Source organism: Aulonocara stuartgranti, assembly GCF_965226115.1.
Source record: "Aulonocara stuartgranti genome assembly, chromosome: 20".
Taxonomy (NCBI): Eukaryota; Metazoa; Chordata; class Actinopteri; order Cichliformes; family Cichlidae; genus Aulonocara; species Aulonocara stuartgranti.
In genome coordinates, this window is record NC_138956.1 from 6349758 (window position 1) to 6374300 (window position 24543).

Genomic DNA, 24543 nt, shown 5'->3' on the forward strand with positions numbered 1-24543 from the left:
TTTTGTTTGCAGGTGTAGATGCAGCTTTCACACTCTGTCTAACCTTTCCTAAATATGTCACCTTAACAAGAGAGAGAGAGAAAATAATAAAAGTGCTAGGCATTTAGTGGCCTAGCAGCAGCAGACTGCTACTGCTGGTAAGGCTAAACAAAGATACTATGTAGGAATGTCAAATTAAAATTTGAGCAGTTAGTTCATTTTTATATTCCAGTTTTGCCACCCAAACACATCTGATGCTTGTTGACATGAATCTTTTACAGCTCCTGTTAGTGCAGGATGGTTGCGGGTCCTCTCCGGTGTCCTCAGTTTGAGCACTACGTCACTGCACTGGAACTGACAGAGTAGTGCGCCTAGCATCCCTACTACTTGAAAGCACTTCATGTCACCTCCAATTCACCAAACCTGACAGCAGTCTCAGCAGAAAACCTTTTATATGACAACAGAGACTATATGTAAAATAATGTTATTATAATATGATGATTAAAAACATGGCAGGTGTATGCTTTCACCCATCCACAAACACCATGCAGGAACTCATAAAGGCCAGTTTGGCACTAATTTCTGTATCCCAGTCTAACCTCATGCTGCAATTTAAGTTTAGATCGTGGGGTTTCTGGTTTTGGGAATAGAGATGCAAAGAGAGGAGAGTCAGGGGAGCAGCCTCAGATCTCTTTTTGTTGGTTTGTTTTCTCCGTTTCTGTGTAAGCACGAGATGTCTTAGTGTTTGTGTCCATGGATGTGTCAGGACAGCCCCTTTTAGATATGCACTTCTTTCCATTAATCTGATAGCAAATGAATGTGTCACCTTCAAGTGTGAATGAGCACCCTCGTCACTTTGACATAAAAACCTCAACTGTAACCGGACAAGCTCAGCCCTCGTAGCTTTACATCTTTATGACTTGCTCAACCTTCTAGCAAATGCCCCATTGGGCAAAAAAAATTGTAAAAATCTAATTTCCATAAATATTAAAATATTGTTCTACGATTCATTTTGCAATTTCCAATCCGGAGCAGCAGAAGAGAGCTCTCGTTTTTGGCACCACACACTCACCTGCTGTTAGTGATAACATTGAAAAGAACTAAATGATCAGAAGAAAATGGCAGGCCTTTTGTACTTCTCTATGGCAAAAATATCTAACACACCATGGCTCTGTCTGAATGAAGCCGTGAGGAGTGGTTACGTAATGTCTAAATGACAGGGTGCCATCACTTTAACGGACTGATGAAGCCAGCAGTTTTACATATTGCATGTCTGAAAAGGGCTAAGTTTTAGTTTTTTCTTTGCTTTTCTGTTTTCATGGTTTTTGGACTGATATGAAATTTTAAAAGGAATGTTGATGCCATTAGTGTGCGTGTGTGTGTTTGAAATGCATTTGTGGGGTTTGTGTGAGAGCATGAAGATGTTTGGGCTCACTCAGTCAATAACTTGATCTCATTGGCAAGGAGGGTGTTGAAGTTGTAGGCTGGATCAGCTAGGTCTGGGAGATCAGGCAGGCTGGGGGCTGTGGACTGGCAAGGTGATGACTGGGAGGGCTCGGCCAGCTCTGGGTCGCTCTCGCTGGAAGTTGACCCCACGCTCATGTTGCAGACTGCTTCAGGCAGCGAGCCACCGCCAGAAGGCACGTTGCACACTTCGGGCTCGCTGCTGGTCTCGCTGGTGCTTGACACGACGGACAGCAGAGACATCTTGCGAGTGAGGCGGTTTGGGAGCATTGACAGGACATAGTCAGCAACAATGCCTGCTACGTCCATGCCACAGGCCTGGTCGAAAGCAATGAAGCCCACATTTGCGTTGGCCTCGCAAACCACAAACGAGCCATCGTTGAGCTGCAGGAGGTCAATGCCGCACACATCCATGCCCAGGATGTTAGACACCTTGATGGCCAGCTGCTTGCCCTCCTCACTCAGGGGGCACATCATGCCTACACCACCTGACAATTCAAGAAGGAACATCAGGCTTATTAGTACGAACCACAATTTACAATTCTTTCACGAGACTTCATGATAGTCAAAAAGCAACTGATCTTTTATAAATCAAGAGCAATTATATAAAAAAATGACGTGGGGACAACTTAGGATCCTTTAATGTTTTCTGGTTTTTTTCAATATTTAATTTCACAATTAAATACCACATCAAATTCACCCTAGAAGTGTCAAAGAGTTTTGCTACAGGAATGCAGAAGACTGTGATGACTGATGTCCTAAATATGTCACAGTATATTACAGCCTCAGCTAAACTAAAACATTCATCCCCTGACAGTGAAGATCAGTCTCCTCAGCTGGAACGCTCCAGGGTTGATTCAGGACAAGCCTGTTGATTTCGCACTCTTTCCCAAAGTTAAGTTCTGAAGCATTTCTACTCGCGTACACTTTACTTATCACTAAGTTCATATTTTTTTAAAGATAATTTTTCCATTGGGAACCTAAAAGATAAAAATGATCTTTAAAAATTACGCCATATCTAAATGTAAATAATAAATAGAAGAGCTCTTGTTCTCAAACAGTGATACCACTTAACCACATGACTTTCAAACATGAGGAGAGTTTTACCATGACCGTGGAAATAATTCAGTAATTTAATGTCTGCCTACCCAAGGAGCAGTTGCTCTGCATGCGACCATCAGTGGAGCAACGCAGCATGGAGCCGATGATACGGCCACCCACTAGGACAACCCGCACATCACGGCCGTGCGACTCCTTGATGTACTCCTGAAATAGGTAGGGGGTATCGTGGCGGATCACGTGGCAAAGGTCCGTCAGGTGGTGTTTGTCCCGTGCCAGGAACACAGCCTTGCCTAAGCAAAGGGGACACAAGATTAAAGAAGGAAGGAAGGAAGGAAGGAAGGAAGGAAGGAAGGGCTAGTTTTTAAGGTTTATATTTTACTAGTCTGTCCAATCTAAACAGATCTATGTCATGGCGGCCTGAAGACATATAGCTGTGTTGATATTACCACACTAAAAGAATTTGCTTGCTGGGTCTGTCATTTGTGGTGTGCTAGCTGAGGGTGGAAAACCTAAAAAGCTTGGCTAACAAGTAGCTGCTTCTGCTGACCAAGTCTCATGCCAGTTCATGTCATACAAATGACAGGATACTCCTCTGAGCAGCCACAGAACTGCTTCTCACACAGGATAGAAGTTGCCTCTCTTAATTAGCACTGCTTTGCACTGTCTTCTTATTTTCAAGACCTCTGACCTCTGCTGAGGGAAAAATCATGTGGTTGCTGTGTGTCTGTGCACACCACGCAATAAAAACACAACATCAATAACGGTCTTGTGACTCCTTTAGACATGTGACCATTACGTATCTGAGAAAATACTGAGAAGGTCAGTCAGTACATCAGGCCACTTGCCAGTAACACCAAAACATCTGCTGAGACCCTTGGTGTCATCTTTGACCAACACCAGGATTTTGAATCTTTAAGCTCATTCATTTTTCTCCTGACTTTGACATTGCAGCTCACTTTTCACATGCATCTCTCAGTCCTTCATAACCCACCTCCAGTTGCTGCAGATTGCACCAAGCAAGGCTGCTAACAAAAACTAGCTGTTGCTCTCATATCACACGTATTTTTGTTTACCTTCACTGGCTCCCAGTGAAACACTAAATCCACTTTACAATCCTATTATTAACCTATAAAGCCCTACTTGGACAGGCCCCTGCTTGTATAGAAGAGCTACTAAGACCTTGTCACTGCAGCCAACTTCTCAAATCATCAGATCAGGGTCTCCTTGTCAGTAGTCTTAAATGACTACTGACAATTCCTTTTTATAGATTAAGAGAAAATTTATCTTTTCCTCATTATTTTTGGGAGTTTTTTCCCCAGGTCTATAGCAGTGTGCATGCTGGAATGAATGTGTGACCCTATGGTTGATTATGTGTCTATATGTCAGAATGTGTATACTCATCTTTAGTCTGTGGCTTTTATTCAAACCGTGAAGCAAACTCTGTGTTTTGAAAAGCGCTATACAAATAAAGTTATTATTAATACCAGTGATTCATAATATTTTTAAAAAGTATTTCCTTTATGTGTGCTCTTGAGAGGGAAGGGCAAAGTGGAATTCATTCGTGTCAATGGTCAACCACAGAGAGAGTAAAAACAGCCCTCCAGACGCCTAACGCCATAAAAAGGGTCAAGTTAGTGGTTGACCAGTGACTGCTTTCCTAAACAATGTGCTGTGATGGCAGCCTGGGCCAGCAAAGACCATTGTTATTCCTTCACACAATAGCAGCGACTGTCAATAACTATGAATAGGAAAGGGCTAATGGTTCAGACCGGGGCTGATCTCTTGGAAGCACAACATTAATGCCAAAGCTTCAAACCTTCCCACACAAGCCTCTTGTGTATTCAGTCTAAAAGAGGAAACTGAGATCAACTTGTTAACCATAAACTAAAATAAGTGACCAGATGACCACACTGCAAGCATTAAGAGCTTCTGTTTTGTGTTTGATGCGGCACCGCAGTGCTAATCATTTAACAGTCTGCCAGAGAATTTCATATAAGAGTGGACTGAGCTCCCATGAGGGAGTTGCAGTGTACAGATTTTGAGTTATGGCGTTGTGATCAGAATGGATGACAGGAAGTACTGGGTGATTGTTTTACCTCTGTGGCCACGTGCATTCTTCACTACCACCGGGTAGCCCAGTGGCTCAGCCTCGTCAATCATCTTCCGGAAGTTGTCGTGCCCACCTAGGAAATTTTCCATGCACGCACACACATACACAAACGGAGGACACATGTAGAATATATTAAAATGCTGTCCTTGGTTTGATAGCATGGTTCACACGTTACAGCCAACTTTGCAGGGCAGGAGAACGAATGTAGCATGTTGCTATGGAAACAGAAATGACTCAAAACAGCGAGGCTGTAGGAGTGCTGTCCGTTTATTTGCTGCTTGATTCATAAGAGTGGAACAGAGGAGTCAGTGAAGGAGGCATTAATGTGAAGCAGCTGACCGTATCTGACACTGATTTATAACAGCAGCCTGTAGCAACAGATGTGCTTAAGCTTTCTGTGCTCTGGCGTGAGAGGTGATTAAAATGTGTTAAAAATACATTTTTTAAAAAAAAATAAATGTAGAAATCTTTTTAATAATATAGTCTTCATTGCTTTTCCTGTGTCTCTATGCTCCATTCAATGAACTGAGCAGATGTGAACTACTCTGTCACGTGGCTTTTTTCCGATGCACTGCTTCATATGTGCTTTCAATGACAAGGGGTGAAAGAAGACAAAGTTCAGAGTAGGAGAGACTGGACACCAAATGTTGTTCTGATCATAAGCTGCTGAGATAGAAGAGAAAAGGAGTGAGGGGAATTTATGTCTTTTATTTTGAAAAATCAGAAGGGGAGTGTTAGGTGGGGTGTGTGCGTGTGAGTACGGTTGGGGGAGGGGGGGGTGTTACATAAGCTCTCCAGCTGCTCTGCATGCATCGCCTGGCCTACTGTGCAGAGAAACGGATGGAATGTAGGCCAAACACTCCCTCCGCTTTCTTTCTTTTTTCCTTTCTCTCTCACTCAGTCTGTGTCCTTTTTTCTGCTCTCACGGTGAATTTTCTTGCAAACCACGGAGAAATATATATATACAGTGGGGCAAAAAAGTATTTAGTCAGCCACCGATTGTGCAAGTTCCCCCACCTAAAATGATGACAGAGGTCAGTAATTTGCACCAGAGGTACACTTCAACTGTGAGAGACAGAATGTGAAAAAAAAATCCATGAATCCACATGGTAGGATTTGTAAAGAATTTATTGGTAAATCAGGGTGGAAAATAAGTATTTGGTCAATAACAAAAATACAACTCAATACTTTGTAACATAACCTTTGTTGGCAATAACAGAGGTCAAACGTTTACTATAGGTCTTTACCAGGTTTGCACACACAGTAGCTGGTATTTTGGCCCATTCCTCCATGCAGATCTTCTCGAGAGCAGTGATGTTTTGGGGCTGTCGCCGAGCAACACGGACTTTCAACTCCCGCCACAGATTTCCTATGGGGTTGAGGTCTGGAGACTGGCTAGGCCACTCCAGGACTTTCAAATGCTTCTTACGGAGCCACTCCTTTGTTGCCCGGGCGGTGTGTTTTGGATCATTGTCATGTTGGAAGACCCAGCCTCGTTTCATCTTCAAAGTTCTCACTGATGGAAGGAGGTTTTGGCTCAAAATCTCACGATACATGGCCCCATTCATTCTGTCCTTAACACGGATCAGTCGTCCTGTCCCCTTGGCAGAAAAACAGCCCCATAGCATGATGTTTCCACCCCCATGCTTCACAGTAGGTATGGTGTTCTTGGGATGCAACTCAGTATTCTTCTTCCTCCAAACACGACGAGTTGAGTTTATACCAAGAAGTTCTACTTTGGTTTCATCTGACCACATGACATTCTCCCAATCCTCTGCTGTATCATCCATGTGCTCTCTGGCAAACTTCAGACAGGCCTGGACATGCACTGGCTTCAGCAGCGGAACACGTCTGGCACTGCGGGATTTGATTCCCTGCCGTTGTAGTGTGTTACTGATGGTGACCTTTGTTACTTTGGTCCCAGCTCTCTGCAGGTCATTCACCAGGTCCCCCCGTGTGGTTCTGGGATCTTTGCTCACCGTTCTCATGATCATTTTGACCCCACGGGATGAGATCTTGCGTGGAGCCCCAGATCGAGGGAGATTATCAGTGGTCTTGTATGTCTTCCATTTTCTGATGATTGCTCCCACAATTGATTTTTTCACACCAAGCTGCTTGCCTATTGTAGATTCACTCTTCCCAGTCTGGTGCAGGTCTACAATACTTTTCCTGGTGTCCTTCGAAAGCTCTTTGGTCTTGGCCATGGCGGAGTTTGGAGTCTGACTGTTTGAGGCTGTGGACAGGTGTCTTTTATACAGATGATGAGTTCAAACAGGTGCCATTCATACAGGTAACGAGTGGGGGACAGAAAAGCTTCTTACAGAAGATGTTACAGGTCTGTGAGAGCCAGAGATTTTCCTTGTTTGAGGTGACCAAATACTTATTTTCCACCCTGATTTACGAATAAATTCTTTACAAATCCTACCATGTGAATTCATGGATTTTTTTTCACATTCTGTCTCTCACAGTTGAAGTGTACCTCTGGTGCAAATTACTGACATCTGTCATCATTTTAAGTGGGGGAACTTGCACAATCGGTGGCTGACTAAATACTTTTTTGCCCCACTGTATATACACCTTTTCGTCTGCCGTTGATTTGTCCGAGAAAATCAACAAGAACGACGTCTAAAACAGCAGCCTGTTGTTTTTGTTTGGCTATCCTGTGTTTCTTAGCACTAGTTTAAACACTGTTTTCACAGATGTTGTGAGTATTAAAACAATCAAAAGGTTTGAAGGACAACTATGTGGATTCACCCATATATGTCTGACTGCTCCACATGTATGTGGACAGAAGCCTGTGATGCAAATTATGTGATTTAAATGTAAAACACACCTGATAATGACATCACTGCTGCTTGAACAAATGCCGATTTGACTGTAGATGATGCAGTTTTACTACCTATGTGTGTGCATTTGCGTTTACTCAGACAGTATCGGTTTTGTTTTCCATTAAATTTCAGTTTCACCCGGTTTTAACATCACCGGGCAAACAGTGATGATCACTGTGACCGACACCTCACCTGGTTATCTGTGTTTAATTCTGCATTTGTCTTATATGCAGTGTGTACATAGAGTCCCTGCATTATATATATGTAAGTACTTCCACAAACAATAAAGTGGGGTTCGCTGCACATGTATTCATGTTTTACTTAAGCCATTTTCACACACGCTGAATGAATGAACAAAATTTCTAGAGCTGAAAACAAAGGTGTAAGTGTGACCTAATCACACTGCACTGGAGCGCTTCTTAGCTAGTTTTTAACATGTTTGCTACAAAGTCTATGTGATGTTCATGTGTGAAAATAGCTTAAGGACAGTCAAGTACTGATTTACCGTAAGAGAAGGTGTCAGGAAGAGGCACCCCATGCCCAGCTAGTTCTTGAAACGTCCAAAACTTGTTGACACAGTTGAGTATGGCCTGGGGCCTGTTGATCAGCCGGCAACCCATCTTCTCCAGGTGGCGGAGCACAGTGATGTCACTATCTGACTGAACCCAGGGCGTGGGTACTCGCACCATCACCACTTGTGGGTAAGATGTCACCAATTCCTGCTCTGCTCGCAGTCCTGTAACGGTGGAAAAACACTCCTGTGATTTGTTAAATTTAATTCATTTATTTGATTGTTGGTCAACAACCTCATACATATATGAAGTTCTTCAGATTATTGTTCTGAGTTGCTGTACAAATGTTTCTGAAACTCATGGAACCAGAACCAGCAGCCGACATCTGGCCTGTTTTTTCTATTTTCAAGACAACAAATGAATGTGTCACTGTTAATAGCTCCAAATTCTTTCTGAAAGTCATATGCAACCCTAGAAACAATGTGAAAGTTCTCAGTAAGACTCCATCCATCATCTAAGTGTTTGATGACACTTTTCCTTTAGTCATCACACAAATCTAACGAGGCCGGGCCATGTGACCAGGCCAGCCACCTCCAATGCTGGTAAATTTAAGCCATTTAAACCTGCAGTACCTACTGATATAAATATGTACTTCTTGCCCATGCACATTTACAGTTACATTTACACTTCTTCCTCCTAGAGTGAGTGACAGGTATCGTCACTGACATACTGACACTTTATACTATTTTGTCCCTATGTAGGGCAGTGGGCTCGCAAAAGAAAGCTCAAGGGTAATAATCTTAAATTTAATCAAACATAAGAAAACTGTGCTTAAAAACAGCCTGATAAATCTAACATATCTAAGATCTTAAATGTGTGGTGCTCTGTCCTGCTGAAAGTCAAAATGACACTGGTTTTCATTAACTTGACATCACTTTTATTATGCAAATGAGAGCTAAGTAACTACAATAGGCTAAGTGAACGCTTCTGAATGGGTCATTTCAATTCAGCTCTGAAATCATAAGACATAAAAAACAGGGGAGAAATAAATGAAAAGGCTTGCACGTTGTGATGGGGACAATAAAGCTGGTGTTAGACAGACTTCATAATTTTTTCTATAAATGCTACAAATCCGGCTAATTTCAACATTCATTAGCCTTCTGAAGCATAGCCAGGCTGTCAGATTTTTTAGGCTCAATTGCAAATGGACAGAACACTGAACTATGACAAATGTGTACCTTTGTGCTATAGCAGGAACTTCAAGTACAAAAAAGAAGCGAGGAGACACACTGAACACTAGCCCAGCACTTAGCCTCAACCATGATGTGAATTTCAGCCATCTTAGGCTCACAATAGTGGTAATGACCCTGGCTAAGATCATCAGAGGTCAAAAGAAGCTGCTGCATGCATAATAACAACCGACACCTAGCTATTAGCATGCAACCCGCCTGCACAATGCACATCTTACATACACTCCTTTAGGGTCATTTTGTCCGCAGACGGGTAAAAAGAAGTGAAACGAGAAATGCAGCTGGTATGAAAGGGCTAGGTATGTTCTAGCAAACACAGAGAAAGGGAACAAGGGGAAAGAGAAAATGTGGCGCATTAAAAAAGGAGTATGAAGCCATGAAAAGAACCCCACCCCTCCCTTTCCTCCTCCTCCTCCTCCTCCTCACAGTCTCAGTGTTAAAGCAGGAGGATTCACTATCGCTCCAGCCCTATTTAGCGCTTAAGACACACTGCTCTTATTGTGCAGCCACTGAGTGCAATGTGAGTGGTGTTACAGTGAGAAACATCAGGGGATGTGGTCTCATGGTTTTCGACAGACAGTATCCACAGTGCTCGTCTCCATCTCCAGGGGGACCAAACAGAGACCGGCGAGGCACCCGGATGAATCATTCCTATTCATCTGTGCAATTGCTTGCGCGCGCCGCACTGACTGTCATGTGACCACTGCAAAAACTATCCGAAGTCCTGGTGTACAAAAATTACAGCATGGGTTTTTGTGATATATGTATATGTATGTCAGCACTTCAAGCTTTCAGATGTTTCTGTTTGCACCACCTCTTTGTCACTACAGACAAGTAAGGACAGGTTGAGGAGGAGCAAAGACTCAATTTGTTCAAGATGATTGTAATACAAAAAACAATTTTAAAAAAACAATAACATTATATATAACATTTTCAGTCCGCAGGACAAAGCTAACAAGCATTCTATGCATGCCACTGCAACATCACAAAGCAGGCTTACAAATGCTGTGAAAGTGTTTGGCTGTTTGTCCGGAATGCAGTCTGTGCATCCTCTTGCGTTAGCCCACTGAGACAACAGTTTCTTGTGGTCTGGTTTTGGGGCAACCATTCTTTGTGTCTATTTGCAGATCTTTTATCAAAAGCACAGATCAGACAAGAACATTTAGTGTAGGTCCACTGCAACATTTGGATTGTGCAGCACTTGAGGCAGACAAGATGAATCATGTGACTTACATTTTGACAAAGACAAGGCCAAACAACTTGTCAGCAAAAACATGAAATCTGCTACTGAGAAATTCTCACACGAATTATGCCATATCTATTCTATACTATCTATATAAGAGCTATCTTTTCAATTTCTCCTTCATTGCCATTCGGATGTGCTGATAAAACTAGAGCAGTTTAGATCTGGCTCTTTGTTGCTCTAGGACAGGGGTGGGGATCTCCAGGCCTCAAGGGCCGGTATCCTGCAGGTTTTAGATGTATCCTTGATCTAACACAGCTAATTTAAATGGCTAAATTACCTCCTCAACATCTCTTGATGTTCTCCAGAGGTCTGGTAATGAACTAATCATTTGATTCATGTGTATTGACCCAGGGTGATATCTAAAACCTGCAGGACACTGGAGTTCCCCACCCCTGCTCTAGGCACTGCTTCTTCTGCATGGCATGCAATGACTGTCTTTGGTGGCATGTCAGTCATGTTGTATGTCAGACAAAAATCAGAGGTGGTGGTAATGCCTCACCACCATTTCATTGTTTTTGGCTTTGTTCATCAACATCTATCAGGATCAGAAAGAATGAAATTGGAAGGGTAAAAAAAACCCAGTAATCATAGAGCAGACAGTTTTCTCTTTGGCTACTGCAACCATGCAAATTACACAGACAACTGCCGATTTGCAGAATGACCATATATAAAAAGAAAAGCTAAGCCATACTAGTCTCTACCATTCGAGGAATAACGTTTTCAGGTAGTTTTTAGGGTGTGAGTTACACAACAAGCCATAACTAAATATCTTAACTCTAGCATGTGATATAAAGATGTTGCCATGTGTTGCCATGGAAAAAACTGTGAGCCTTTTTGTCAAACCTAATAAAATGCAAATTAACCCTTTCCAGGCCACATGCAAAAACCTGCAAATGAGATCCTGTTGGCTAATTGACAAACAAGCCATTTTCCTGGAGGAAAACATATGCAATCATGCAACACAACAAAAATGTTTATGCACTGTTTTTATTATCTGAAAATGCAACATTTGCTAAACACTGATAAAGTGTAACTGTTCATTTTTGCACTGAGATTCTATGAGGTAAGCACCAGAGATATGCAGCATTTCTGTGATAAAGAGCCATCACATAGCCCTTATTTAGTGCATGAACTCACTTCTTTTATCAAATGTGCAATAATTAACAACCACTCTGTGATGCATATCAAGTAAACAGCAATACTGTTCATCAAAAGGACTCTTTTCCCATAAAATGTAGAGTCTGTGCTTCATAAACAGCCACACAAAAATTCTATCCAAACCCTAGTGTCTGTTGTTGCTCTTGCTCTCAGTTGGTAAATTAAGATACCGAACCTGCCTTAATGTTCCAGCTTCACTGACATGGAAGTGTTGCATTTTTCATCTCAGTAAAAGTGTGCCCACTGGCATGGATCACGGATCCAGTCTATCTTTAATTTTTTCAATCACAAGATGTGAAATGCCTCCAGTTTGCTAAATGCTGGGTTTAGCTGTGAGGGGCCACCATTCCTCATTAAAATATAATGACGTGTATGTTGGGGTGGCTCCACTGATAGCTCCTCCTAGGGACACACTGAACTCATTAACTTTAGTGTGGAACGTGGAGCTGAACCTGACCTAAAAACAAAAAAAGAAAAATGACGCAGAAATGAAGCAAGAAAACCTTTAAAACTTCTACATGTAAAGGTGTTATCAGTTTTATGATTTTGACATTATTATGACCTAAGCTAAAAGAAGAAATGGTTTATGCCTCCTCACAGGTCAAAGCTCATCCCTGGATGAGTTGTGATATGAGGGACTTTTGTTTCTCAAATGTTTTCTGTCATACAAATTTTGCTGAAATAACTTCACTGGATTTGGAGTAGGATGTACTAATATGTTCAATGTAAACTGCACATACATTTTGCGCAAATGTAAATTTGATCAAAACAACACACAGAAATGGAGGAACACGTAGTACTAATTACACTTGCAGTGAAATATCACTTGTGTTTCCAGTGTAGAAACAAGACCAACTGCTTTGCTCTAACTGCAAATGTAGCTGTATATCCTTAAGCGTTTGTTCCACATTTGCCTATGGCACTGCTGTGTAGGGCTGGGCCATATTATACCGTTCACGGTAATACCGGTACAATGCTAGTCCACGATAAGAAAATGAAATATCGCGATAGAATATGGGTAAAACGTGCATGCGCAGTCCCAAAAAAGCACGGCAGTAACGGAGAATGGGGAAAGCAGATTGTTGAGTGAAACGGATGAACCAGAATTAGTTTGTAAAAATGGTGCAACCTAACTGGTTTGGTGTTTGTCCGTCAGATACACAACAAAGCACATTTTTTGTAGAACATGCACGCAGGCCGCCATATTTGTCGGACTAAGATGCTCGTAAATCTGGGAGTAATCTGGGTCCTAAAATCTGTCCTTTAAGGTCCCGAAGTCAAACGAACATCACTGAGAGTTAAAAACTGTCTAAATTCTTCCATCTTTAATAAAACGATCAGCGTTGCTGCTTTACCAGGTGTAACTATGATGTTTAACATCCAGGCATCCATGAAAACAGAATTTATTACATTTAACGAAGTTAGAAGTTAGCAGGAAGTTAGCGTAAGTTAGCTCGCTAGTTTCGCTAGTTACCTAAGCATGATATAGCATGTTCTGACTGAGAGATTTCTGAAAAAATCAAACGTACAGCTCTGCTATCACTTCCAACATAAATGAGGACAGGAAACTAAACAGCAGTGACGTTTGTAGGGTTACTGAAGTTGGGCTAGCTAGTATTTAATGATGTGCTACGTGATCGCTAGCGACACAGCTGTGTTAGCATAACATAAACAGTGAAGCTGGAGGATGAACGCTAACACTTTTCCACTCCGTGAAGGTTCCTGATGCTTACAGACAACTGCAATCGCATGGCAGGATGCTGTAAACGGACCAAACTTCAGTCAGGAGAACAACTGAGATAATCCATCCACAATAGAAGGTTAGTGATTAATATACTGCAACAACATGGGAATAGAGCAGCTGTGACAGAATACAGCATTAACGAATCAATGATACAGAAGTGGAGGAAGAAAGAAGAATGAGTTGAAAAAAGTTTGATTTATCTGACTGCTTTGTTGCCTTATAATCCCGTGCACCTTATGGTCCTAAAAATACATATTTGACTTTTTTTATTTGGCACACTGCAGTTTAATGTAGCAAAGCATCTCTTTTTAACTTCAGTGGATATTATACATGGTTATGCTCAGGATATGTCAGCCCATTTCTACTGGAAATGCCTTTTGCTTAAACTTTCAGCAAGGAATTTGCATTTGCACTGTTAAATGTTTATATAGCTTTAATGCACATAAAAATACAGCTGCTTGTTTAAGTGAAAATAAATGGATGGGTTTTTTTGCACTAGTAAAGTTGTGGAGTTGTATTTTGTCTCGCAGAAATTATATCGTCAGTTATATCGTTATCGCAATATATATCGAATATATATATATATATATATCAAATATATATCGTGATAAATATTTTTTGCCATATCGCCCTGCCCTACTGCTGTGTTATGCTAACACAAATGACAGCCCATTCGGCCTGGAAGGATACAAAAAACAAGCTATAGATACAGATATGTTAGCAATTACAGTTTGAATTTTGTGTTGCAACTTCAGAGAATCTGTAATCCAGTGAGTGTTAATCCATATCTTAAAAAACAAACAAACAAACAACAAAACTGCATTTATTGCCAGGTGCATAAAGAAAAAATGCACTACAGGATCCAAGCATCTGGCCATGTATCCTGAGGCTTCCTGTGTAGAAATCCCACAGCACAACCAATCTGTTCACTGGCTGTTAATCTGTGATGTCAAACCAAGGCTCAGAAGACATTTACTTTAGGCAGATTAGGAACTACAAGCCATGTTAACTGCCTTGCTCATGTGAGGCTTGTTAAGCTATACAGTTGGACAGCTGTCCACCTGCATTTAAAAATGTGCAGGGTACAGAGTATATATGTCGAAAATTGTTAGCTCCAGGCTATATTTATCTTGGTAATTATTCCGTGGGCTGTGCTATAACATGTGTGATTATTTGTAATTTCTTAAATGTAATGCCTGCCACTTAAATGCCCATCTGTTTGCATGTAAAATCCTATTTAAAGTGTAAAGCCTGGCTTGACTGAGCCGTACAATACAGCGGTTTAATGTAACAGCGCAGTAAGGGACACACTACCCACATTCTTAACCATTGCCATTTTTCAGCAGGCACTAATGTCAGCCTAAAATTATATGTTTTTAACATAGTCTCAATTAACATCTGTGTGTTAATCGAGACCTTCACACATCTCCTCTCATCTTGTGACATATCCCCACTTCACACCAGCCTGACAAATTCCCTGTTGGTCTGTTTGTTAGGAGCTCCTGCTGTTGCCATCACTTTATTGAGGCCTCCCTAGTCATTTCTATGAAATGTTATCCTTACATGACACTCAGAATCACATGTGTTTCGGACAAAGCAGCTCAAAATGAAAATAAAAGAAGAAAAAAAGTTAAAAATAGGTGATCACGTTGGTTGTATAAATATTGTAATATGTACAGAAAACCCTGAAATGCCAGAACAAGTTGATGCATGTTTATATTTGGTGGCAGTTTTCACCCTCACCGTTTCAGTATTAGGTAATAACAAAAAATCCCGATATGGGCGCCATAAAGATTTGCTTGTCATTTACCTGCATTTAGTGTGAATGTCCTATTCTTTTTCTTATTGTTAACTATTACTCGGGGAGTCAATTTTAACTATTTTAAATGATTCAGTGTTTATATACATAAAATAAAAAAATAAAATAAATAATAACACAGAACCTACAGCCTGAGCTATCAAGAGACGCAATCTGTAGCAAAATTACAACAGCTCAATGATGAATTCCTCTTATCTAATAACTAGGTCTCTGTGGTATTTAAACACATTTTTCTTTTAGCTTTTATTGCCCGGGTAATTCAGATAATTTGCAATTGCCGGGATTGCAGCGAATTCAGCGAAATTAAATCAAGCGTCATCCTTCCCCTTCTGGAGGCAGTCTAGCTGGAAAAGTAGGTTAGGCGGTCACGGCCATGCTTACACTTCGCTTCCTTGCAAACAGGCAGACCGAGCCAACCCCTCGCTCTGTATTCAAGCTGTGTACAACCCCCTCCAAACAATTAAAGTCTACCATCTATACGGATCTCAAATAAAACAAGAAAACCAAACTGTATGTCGTTTTACGACTGCGCATCGATTGTGTGGTACTTGCCTAGCTGGCCCTCGCAGATCGTCAGCACGATTTGATCCATGAGGAGGTAGCGGAATTCTACGTCCTCGTCGGCGCAGTGCTCCTTCAGCGCCCGAAGGATCTGGACTTGTGGATACTCCTGGCTGATGCGCCGGTCGGTCAAGAACCAAACTCGAGAACACATTTTCACGTTGTTTGAAAAAGAAATCCGTTTGAAAATACAACAGCTGTGGGCGTGGAGGCAGTAGGTGACCGGTGGCAGCGCGGGATTCGAGGGTCAGGCGGAGATGGTCACACAATGGAGACCTCGGCGGCTACAACCGCTGTTTGGACCGAACCGACTTGGACAAATAGTCTTCTTTATCACCTTTGTTTTCTTTCACTTCCTGCCATTTAGTCTTTCGCTGGTGCAGTTTGTTGAGCCCACACCGAGCTAATTCGACAGCGCGAAGAGAGAACGACGGTTTTACCCGCAAAAATGTGGGGATGCAGCTCTTGCCACCAGGGCAAACAAAGCACGAGCTTTGGCGCTTTGTATTTCCGTTAGCCGGGTCAGAGCTGCTAGCAAAAAAAAATCCCCGCGTTCACAGCGGCTGTTTAGTGCTGCAAACAGCAAAGCTGTCTGCTTTTTTACAATAAACTAACCCGAACAACTATTTTTTTCTATAGGTTTGGCTGCTATCCACGAGGTATTGGTGCTGAAAAGTGCACACGCTTCGTTTACAACTCCACTTATCCGCATGCCCGTGCACGGTTATCGGGGCCTGCCCCAAAACAAAGGTTTCGAGAGGATGTAACCAATCGCAGCTCGCGAATTGTATCACTGCCCAAAAAGCACGCGGAAGATGTAGGCGAGCCGCTATAATGCCAACCAATGAGGGAAGACTAGGGGGGCCGAGCCTGGAGGGATCGCGCGCTCCGCAGTTCAGCAAGAGACGTCTGCAGAGCGCACGAGACCGCGCACTTTCCGAACCGGTTCAGACCAGACCGGCGAGGGGGTCTGGCGAATGCCGACAGCGCTGTCTCTAAGCTGAAGTGGCAGGAAATGAAACAAGGTCATCACAAGCTACTACATTCTCACCTTCCCTTTCTTTTATCCCACACTCGGAAGATTTCTAAAGACTCCTTTTTGACAGACAAATAGTATTAAAGAGTCGCTATTGTTTACCAACGCTGCTCAGGGAGCACCAACAGCTGAGAAGCGGAAGAACACCTCGGCGTGACAGGAGAGCGAAATTATGCGAATGACCCACTTCTCCTTCTCTCCCTCACAGCTCTTTGTGCTTGTGCTGTTCGTGACTGTATTATTATTAGTAGTAATATTCCTGGAGCGACTGGATAATACAAAGAAACACAAACAAACAGCCTTCATAGGCATTACTTTTTATTCAATAGTCCCTACAGATTCCGATGATGTCATTATTCCCGACATCCATTTAAATAAAACACAGAAAGGGGGGGTTTACAAAAAGGGTTCGAGAAGTCCCCAAATTAAAAACAAAACAAACTTAAATATGATGATAATTCAGTGAGAATTACTTATACACACGGACAAACTGTAACCAGTAACCTCGGACAGATAATTTGGCATACTTTTTACCTTGTAACAGTGAATATATAAAAAAAAAATGCAATCATGATCTTTATAAGAACACAGTGGCGTGTCAATACATCAATATATAGTTTCCCCCCCCCCCCCCCCCCCCCCCCACCACCACCCTCTTTTCGCGGTGGCAAACAGCTGGAACACTGATGCCATGACGTGATCGAGGCTCTGTGGGAATAAAGCTGTGCATGATCTTCTCAGCATTTTGGAGCACGTTCCTTTCCTTACTGTTTGTTACATAACGACGTGTGATGAGTTTAAAGAAACAGAGCACATCCAGTTAGACTTTGAGTAATCGTCTGGTCAGTCATTCAGAGAATCAAGCTGTTTAATACTAGGAAACCCAAAACATATGATAACCAAAGGTCGTCAAAGGTTAACATCCGTGTTTCCTCGTCAGTTTCTATGAGGGCACATGGCTCTCGACAAACGCTCTAAATCTCTTTGCACGTCACATAAACGCGTGAATATTAAAGATAACCAGGAACGCTAACAGCGTCAGTTCAGCGTCCTTTCTTGGCCACATGTCAAAGTTTCACCAACAGATGAAGCAGCATGAGCTCTCCTCCTCAGCTGAACCGATGTAGGCTTGCTCTCGCGAGAACCCCTCACGCACCGGTTACGTCACACACCAGTGACACAAAAATCAGGGTTCAACAATAGAAAAACTTCACACCATTTTATAATTGTTAATAAATTCCCCGTTATGCCACGTAACCAAATTTAAACTTATTATTCCACATAAATTGATTATCCACCTGTGTGCTTACACATATATATTAGCTTACCTCGAGAATTTGGGGCAAGGAAGTGGTTTTACACAAAATTTCTACCCCTCTTAGTAGAATGTTTTATATAAATGAATTCCACATGATTCAACCATATTAATAAGGCAGAAACAGACATTAATCCTGAAAGAAAGAAGTGGCACGGTCTTCCCCCCCCCCTCATCTCCTTTTCAGCCTCCCCCGAGCACAGCGCACAATAACGGCGAGCCAACAGGATCAAACCGGGTAGAGCCAGTCGTGCTGCCCTATCGTCACAAAGTAGGCGGAAGGCAGCGTGGCAGACACATCCCATGCGCAGTCAGCAACAGACGTATTCCCTACCAGCATCCAACCTTAACTGTCATACCATTAACCGCAGCAGATTTACTGTGAAATCTGGTTTCATTTGTTAATGCAAATAAATAAATGAAATATATCTGGGATGAAATCTGAAGTAAGGGACACACCAAGAGAGATGTTTCAATGGATTAAAGTAAGCGAGAAGGATACGTGAACTTCACATTATACACAGGTCATGTCCACGCGGTTGGTCTGCTCGCCGTTTAGGCACAGCTAATGAAATGAATACACTTAGGAACACACACACACACACACACACACACACACACACACATATATATATATATTTCAAGAAAAATAAATACATCTATTTTATTTAACTATTGCAGCGCATTGTCTTAGGATAGAGAGCCCTCTGGTGGTAGATTAACACATTACATTCGATTAATTTATCTATCTATCTATCTATCTATCTATCTATCTATCTATCTATCTATCTATCTATCTATCTATCTATCTATCTATCTATCTATCTATCTATCTATCTATCTATCTATCTATCTATTTGTCTGTCTATCATCCAGATATACGGAGTAAAAGGGCAACAGTGTACAGCCGCTCCTTCACAGTGCCCAGGCTCTGACAAAATATCCCATCAACCATTGCAATCAGCCCCATCATCCAGAGGAGTGCAGCAGTGAGTCGTTTATAAGCCCGGCGCTGATCACTCTCGCAGTGTCCATAAGGGAGCAAGAGTGTACAGTTGATGGAAAATACCATGATGTACTGTAACAGATAAAGCCGTTGTTCACAGTGATAAAGAAGCCTGGCTGGTGTTTTGAGTCTCAGAAGTGAGGTATATGTGACTACGATGACCTGGATGACTGAGAACCTTCACAGACATATATGTGACCGCACAGCTGATGGGCAATGTCTCAAACAAACATGTTGGGATGCTGGTAGAAAATCATTTGTGTAACTTGTAATCGCTGTGTATCTGCACTTATATACGCGTAACACAACGACATAGCAGCAGGAAACTGAAATTTGAATGAAAAGATGGCAAACATATAATTATGTATATATAGGTATAAAAGATTCCGTTTCAACAAATTGCTTTAACTGTTGTCCTCTCCAGGTGGGTGCGCTGTGCCTGCATGCAAGCCTTTCTCATACTCAACAAATTATCGGCATCCAGTCTAAACTGGGGAATACCTATCACAGATAAGACATGACCACAAAGCCCCAAATTTGTTTCTGGAGCAGAACAGCGTGATCTGAAGCGCCACTAAATGCAATTATCTAGCTCCTGCACTGCCACAAAGTAGACAGGGAAACATACTGAAGCATGTTTGCTTGTCTAAGATAATTTGGAGTTTTTTGGCGTGTGGAAGGTGCGGGCAGCCTCTTTCTTTAGTTGTATCCAACCGGAATGCAAGCGTCAAAGTCACTGGCGTGCTCCTGTATTAACGATAAGAACTGTATCCCACAATAACAGGCTCATTTAACAAATATACACGGCACAGTGGGCTTCTATTTTTAAAATCATATGTCTATTCTAATTATATGTTAGGCGTTTATTTTAGTCATAGCAGTGGTAGGCATGTCCTGGCGGAATCTCATTAATATTAAAACCGGGAACTAGTTAAATAGATCTGATTTCTTTTTTTTTTCCTATTGTGGTGCATGAATTTATCTTCAACGTGCTCCGGCTGGCGTTGGAAGTAGTTCCGGTGGTTTAGCAGCCGAGCGGAGCACTGAGACCCGGGATCTTTGCGTTGATGAGCGCAAATGCGAATAGCGGGTCGAGTCCTCCAGTCTTGACTTGTCGACTGACCACAGCAGCGGTCAGTTTGACGCCTGCAGAGCGCCGTGCGCACGCAGCCAGAGTGACAGCGCAAAGGCACCACAGGAGCTTTTTTTTTTATGTGTGTGTCTGTCTTCGAAGGGGATTTTCAAGTGCAGAACAGCGTCTGGAGCTGCTTGAAGCAGAGTGCACAAATTGAGCCGGTTCTCGTATTCGCGTGCGACGGTGAGTAGTCCGTTCACAAGAATGTTTGAATATGTTGCTCATTAGGATTTGTGACAAATGATCGCACAGCGGTGGTGCTCAAAGCCAGCGGTTTTTGTTTTGTTTTTGTTTTCTACTTAACGGCAGGCCATGACAAGTTCGCTGTCTGTGACAATATGAATGCATGCAAGCGTTGCATTGTGCCGTTATACCACGTCTGCTGGATAAAGTCAACTTCCCTAAGTTATTATCTCGATGCTACCGTCGGCACAGCCAGGCTGTCTGCTTACAAGACTGTTAGGAAAGTGGTGCTTAATGGAACAATTATCCAAGCAGTGAATTGTACGGGACGCGCAATACGCGGAGGACAGTGCCGGTCAGAGATTTAAAATAAAAGACTTTTGAAGTGATAACAGGGGAAGCATGAAGCCTCGCAGCAGAGGCTTACAGAAAGCTGAGCTCCACAGTGATGCAGTTGTCTATCCATAAAGCAGTTCAATTGCTTTATGTTTGATATATAAATATATATAATAGCGAATCAGCTATGCATTAACAAAACACATTAATCTTCTAGCTCACATAACAATGGAAGGAAAAAGTAGGGTAAGGAAAAATGAGCCTTTTTCCTTGTAATTGGCATTGTTTAACAGCGTGAGGTATTTTATAAAAGTTTAGATTATATGAACACTGGCAGTGTGTCAGTAAGAAGCTGTCTGTCAGTGTTTGTAGATGCTGATGTCTTTGTTCGGTCGTGGATTTCAGAGCCTCTCCGTGTCAAGTTTAAGAGAATGTATTAAGGATATTTAATGTATATTGTATTAAGACTTAAAAAAAAAAAAGACCTAACCCTGATATATACTTTATATATATTGAGAGGGAGAGTATGAATTTACTGAATACTTTAAAATAAATGATTTGAGCTACTTGAAGATATTAACAGTTTAGCTGATGCAGACACAGCTGCCCTTGAGCCATGCATGCAGATGACTTTTCTTTAGTTTTCCAGCGAGCTGAGTTTGGTGATGGTCCAGTTTTGCTCATTCACTGTGGATTTCTTTTCTATAGGCTGCCCATGAAGACACCATAGCTTTAACATCAAAGGTAACCGTCTAATACCGACAGGACTCTTTGTCTTACATTATGCTGCAGTATCTTTAGCTAGCCAGTACTATACAACTTCATCTCGCCAAAAATATTCAGACAAGGGGAGTTGGGGTTTGTGTGTGTGCGCGCGTGCTCGTGTGACAGACTGAGGAAGCGTTAGAGAGAGAAAGCCCTGCTCCTGATTTGGATGCGTCTCTAATTCCTATCAAGATGAGAGCTGTCTGAACAGATTTCTCTCATCATTATTTGCTCTGAGATTTACTTGTGCTTGTAAATGGTGTTGATTGAGGGTAATTTGGCTTTTTAATTGCTGAACAGCTGCCACACTCACTGCTGATTGCCATTGTAGACTTTCTCAGTAGATCACTCATAGACCCCTAAATGCCTCATTAAAACGTTATGCAGAATCTCATGAAACGTGGCGAGAAGGAACCCTTCATAATGTTTTACTGATTTTTGTTTTATCATCAGAAAGGTCGTTGTAATTATCGTCAATGTCAGCAAATGCAATGCCAAGAACCGAGTGTAGTAATGACTTTTTGAAAGTTGAATTAACGGGCTATTTGTGGATGCACTACAGGCGTTTCAGTCTCTTTGATAAAGATGAACTCCATATGCCAGTTTTCAAATCGTATCTGCCTGTCAAAATTTTGATGTTGTCTGTCTGCATATTCATTATGACTTGTAATATATTCTTTTTGCGTGACTTCACAAGACGTGTTGAGCAGCCAGGCTTTCTTCTCAGTGTCTGCCAAGAATGATTTGCCTCCCAATTAAAACGTGATGGAGTTTGAGACGCAGAACTTCCCACAAATTTGCGACAAAAGTGGGCTTTGTTAAGCAGTTTATATCTCTTAAGAAACCTACACTTGGTCTTTTTGCGTCACCCTGTTGAATTAAAAAAAGAAAGAAAGAAAAATTACAGTACACATACACACATCCTCAGCATTAAAGCTGCTGACAGAAAAAAGTGAATAACACTCATCGCAGTGCAGTATTGTGCTGGGAAACCTTGAGTCCTGGCACTCCTGGTGTTGACATTACTTTGACACATACCCCACACCTAAACATTGCTTCAGACCGACCACTGCGACACAGTGATGACTCTCCCTGACAGCAAGCGCTTCTCCCAGCAGCACAGTCGGCCCAGAGCACAACCCAATCCCAAATGGAGGTCCCAGTCCCATCAAGGGTGAGCGGGATGTTGGGGAGCAAATCATGGAGAGGCCCCACATCCGGCTGCGAGACATTACAGGGCAGCTCAAGAGATTCCGTGTCCAAAGTGGGCTGTTAAGTTGAATCTTGTCTCATCTTAACATTTTTATTTGAATCTTTTCATCCATTCCACCGAAAACCACCATCTGTGATGTACTCACTGCTCTGATTTCAACAGTTCAGTCACTGCTAACCAGTTCTTCCCATTTCATTTTTTCCCCTTACCATCAGGGTGATGATGTCGCTGTTGCGGCATCTTCGATATCATTCAGCTTCTCTAGTAAGTTTGTCCTGCGGTCAGATCTACTCCGACTCCACCATCTTAGACCGCAGCCGATGGTTCTCCTTGTTCTGCTGCGAGCTGGAGAGCCACACCAGCCAGAGTCTGCTGCAGGCGGAGAACTGCAAAGCAGAACAAGAACTACGATCGACAGCTGGAGTCAGAAGAGTTGGGAGTCTGTCAGTGGGATGAAACGCTCTCTGGAGAGGCAGTTAAATATACTGCTTCGATATTTATTTGTCAGAAAGCGGCAATTAAAGTGTTTGCGGAGAGGCACCTTATATGCGCTATTAATTAATAATGCATTAACAGAAAAAGAAAAGCCCCGCTGCTACTGCCACAAATAGAATCTGTGGGAAACGCTGTGTCGGGACAAGCGGCAACTTTACGCATGAGGCAGGTGGTTTTATTGTTCTTGCAGATTGGTGTAGAATCAATCCCAGCATCCTGGTGCCTGGGCGGTGCTCATATAGAGTTTTGCTTTATTGATTAAACCCAGCATGATCAGTGTTAGCACGCATTATTTCAGTCTTTTTTTTTCTCTTTTTTTTGCAGCTCATAAGTAAAATCCAATCTCTTTGACATGCTGTGGAAAAATATTTTGCCTGAATTTACAGCAGCATTGACGCCTGTAAGCAGACACACTGTGTGCTCGCCTTATTACACATGTGCTGTTAAAGACGGTCGGTGTTTAACCCTGGAAAAATCTGTTTGCTTAATGAAGAACTTAATAAGTAACAATATGCTTTTAGCAAACACAGACACCCACGCTCCTCTGTTACACAGATTGATCCCTGAGAGCCATCTTCCACTCTTTATCGTGGACACTTCCGCTAGAGGGGTTGTAATTTAGCTGCCTTGCTCGAAGATAGCGTGGCAGTAGCTATTAAAAGAGGTGAGGAGGTGGTCTCGTTTGGTTTAGCAAGAAAACCCTTTAATCTGCCTCTGTAATTACCAGGCCATTACTGCGTTACTAGGGCATCAGGTCACTTTAATTACCTCCGGTCAAATCAATAATCAACTGTTTAAATAATTAAAGTGATTGTTTAGATGACCCGATGTTACCCGTAGATATGAAAAGCGTCATGCCCTGGCTGCTATACATTGATTAGCCACAAGATTAAAACTGGGGTGACCACCACCCCATCAGCCTTGTACCTGAGCATCCTGCTTGATCTGATTTGGATCTGGGGAGCTTTGAAAGCCTCGGGGTCTCTGTGGTGTTCCTTGAGCCGCTTCTGAGCTCTTATGCCGATGTGGCGAGGCGTCATGTGCTGATGTGCTGTCTTTTGCTGTAGCAAAGGGGAGGGAGCATGGTCTGCAATCATTTTTAAGTGGGTGGCATATTTGAAAGTAACATACACATGAATGCAGGAACTGAGGTTTCCCAGCATTACGCTGCATTGTAATGAGATGATTATTAGTCATACTTGATAGCTGTTCATTTCCCCTTTTAGTTGTTTTTATGTTTTGGCTGATATACATATCTACGCAGATGATGTTTGGCAATCTAACGCGGCGGTCTCCGTCGTCTGGCTGGGAAGGCGATATTTTCGA

General features: G+C 42.2%; 2 protein-coding genes across 7 annotated transcripts in view; one reads left to right on the top strand and one right to left on the bottom strand.

Moving 5' to 3' along the window:
• Window positions 1–1107: 1107 nt before the first annotated feature.
• On the bottom strand, window positions 1108–16562 carry rimkla (ribosomal modification protein rimK-like family member A). Its single transcript, XM_082518425.1, has 5 exons — window positions 15725–16562; window positions 7949–8179; window positions 4602–4688; window positions 2592–2795; window positions 1108–1931 (listed from the first exon to the last, which is right to left on the bottom strand). The coding sequence occupies exons 1-5, from the start codon at window positions 15885–15887 to the stop codon at window positions 1411–1413; spliced, it is 1206 nt and encodes a 401-aa protein (XP_082374551.1). The 5' UTR covers window positions 15888–16562; the 3' UTR covers window positions 1108–1410.
• A 3477-nt stretch (window positions 16563–20039) lies between these two features.
• Window positions 20040–24543, top strand: part of LOC309696607 (forkhead box protein J3-like) — a 68782-nt gene continuing 64278 nt past the window's right edge. For 2 of the 6 annotated variants that reach the window (XM_082517888.1, XM_082517890.1), the window contains exons 1-2: window positions 20040–20408; window positions 21453–21488. The gene's annotated coding sequence lies outside the window, so the exon portion shown is untranslated. The remainder of the gene's footprint in view (window positions 20409–21452; window positions 21489–24543) is intronic. The other 4 variants (XM_082517892.1, XM_082517889.1, XM_082517887.1 and 1 more) reach the window with 4 other exon arrangements.